Source organism: Protobothrops mucrosquamatus, unplaced genomic scaffold (assembly GCF_001527695.2).
Source record: "Protobothrops mucrosquamatus isolate PMUCROS unplaced genomic scaffold, P.Mucros_1.0 scaffold_289, whole genome shotgun sequence".
NCBI classification, from domain to species: Eukaryota; Metazoa; Chordata; class Lepidosauria; order Squamata; family Viperidae; genus Protobothrops; species Protobothrops mucrosquamatus.
Genome location: NW_015386365.1, coordinates 356,547 through 358,576, shown reverse-complemented (window position 1 = coordinate 358,576; position 2,030 = coordinate 356,547). Strand labels below are relative to the sequence as shown.

General features: G+C 40.5%; 1 protein-coding gene across 1 annotated transcript in view; it reads left to right on the top strand.

The window, feature by feature from the left end:
- The window catches only part of DUSP10 (dual specificity phosphatase 10), a 31,777-nt gene that overhangs the window by 24,834 nt on the left and 4,913 nt on the right, over positions 1-2,030 (top strand). Inside the window, exon 3 of the mRNA XM_015831920.1 lies at positions 629-1,000. Coding sequence (XP_015687406.1) covers positions 629-1,000 — 372 coding nt within the window. The remainder of the gene's footprint in view (positions 1-628; positions 1,001-2,030) is intronic.

Below are 2,030 nucleotides of genomic sequence, written 5' to 3'. Positions count from 1 at the left end.
CCACCCATCTCACCAAAAGTGACTTTGGATGGCATACAACAATGAAAATAAAACAACACTGTAAAAACCTCAGATGTAAAATGTAAAAAAAACATATTAATAAACACCATAAAAATGAAAGATACAAACACTCTTCTTCTGAATGAAAAAGAAAGCAAAAAAGTATGAAATGGGAATTTGTTTCCACTTCTTGCAACACACGAACCAGAGTTATGCATCCTTTCAATTTTGATTCCAACTTTGGTACTGGATTCAACTTCTGTGGGCTAAGGAATTGTGAGAAAGTTGGTAAGCTGTAGAAAGGTGCATATAAACCAAGGGTACCTTAAAATATGTAAAGTGAGTACGTATCTACTGCAACTTAGAGGCATCTTGTCTGTTTTTTGAGATCACTAATGAACCAGTAAAATAACTAGTAAGCAAATATATTCCTGGACTTTGTGATCCAAGATAATTTGCTTTGTCAAGCAGCCCTTGATTTGAGTTTCCAGCACATGATAGAAAATGAAAATTACAGCTTCAGAAACAGGGTGGAGCTATGTCTTTGCTTGGTGGATTCAGAATGTTAGCATTCACCTCCCCTTCCATTTTCTCCCACTAAAAACCCAACCCCTCTCTCTTGTTGCAGGTGGGCTCAGCAGTTTTAAGCAGAACCATGAAAACCTCTGTGATAATTCCCTCCAACTTCAGGAGTGTCCTGAAAGCGGAGGTGGAGGTGCCGCAGTAACCTGTACACTACCTCAGTCCATTGCTACCACTCCAGACATTGAGAATGCCGAGCTCACCCCCATCTTGCCCTTCCTCTTTCTCGGCAATGAACATGATGCTCAGGACTTGGAGAAGATCCAGAGGTTGAACATCGGCTATGTAATCAACGTCACCACTCACCTCCCTCTCTACCATTATGAGAAAGGTTTGTTCAGCTACAAACGTCTCCCTGCCACGGATAGCAACAAGCAGAACCTCAGACAGTATTTCGAAGAGGCTTTTGAATTCATTGGTAACTATTCTTGTTTCCAGTTTGACTAGATTGCTCTAAATAAGTGCTGCTCTTGTGACTTTAGGTCTGGGTTGGAAAATATAAAGCAGATTATCTTGGCCCAGAGGATTGGTTGGATGACTGAAGCTGCTTTGGGTGGGCATTTTAACAACGGAAGCTCTTTATTTATCCCTGGCTCCATTTCTAAAATAATGGATCACTTGTTGTAGTATTCACCTTTTCCCTGCAGGTTTCTATTCATTAGGGTAGAGATACTTCTTTTTTGTAAAACAGAGGCTTGATAGGGAATTGTGGCCTATCTTTATTAATACCCTATTAACACCATCCTGCAGATGTTTGCTAATATCCCTTCTCTGTATTCTCACACTCTTAAGGGACAACATATCTGCCTATGAGAGACACATAGGGATGTTGGGGGACAGTCAATTGACAGGTTATCTCAGAAATAGCAACCCAGTGCAGGTGATTAGAGATCTGGGAAAAAGCACCTTAAATGACTCTGCCTTCATAAACTCAGTATTATAGAAGCTGGGAAATTGTAGCCACAATGTTAAAAGAGTAGTGCTTGGTTAAACTGTCGAATCTGGTTCACTGTTGTGCCACAGATTCCCAGAGATGTTGATACACATTCATGGAGAATAGGGGTCTCAGTGGCTAAATGCAATAGTGTTTTATTGCTTCCAGGATGAAAAGCAGCATGTCACAAGAATACCAGCTGCTAAAAAGCAACTGTGAACAAACACTTCCAGGCTACATGGGTGTTTCTTTGGTCTTCCTTTGATCCCACAGGACTGCTTTTTGAGGTTAGCCAGTTTACCCATGAACGCTATGAGAACTGCTTGTCCTTTATTACTTACTGGTGTCTTCTGGTGACATTCCCCCAGAGTACAGTTCAAGAAAGAAGGATAATTTTGCAGAACACAAAGCTTTATGCTATTTGATCTGCACAAAATATATGACCCTGCATAGTAGGCTTGTAGGAAGAAGCTGATGAAAAAGTGAATAAATAGGACAGAGTTAAACATGACTG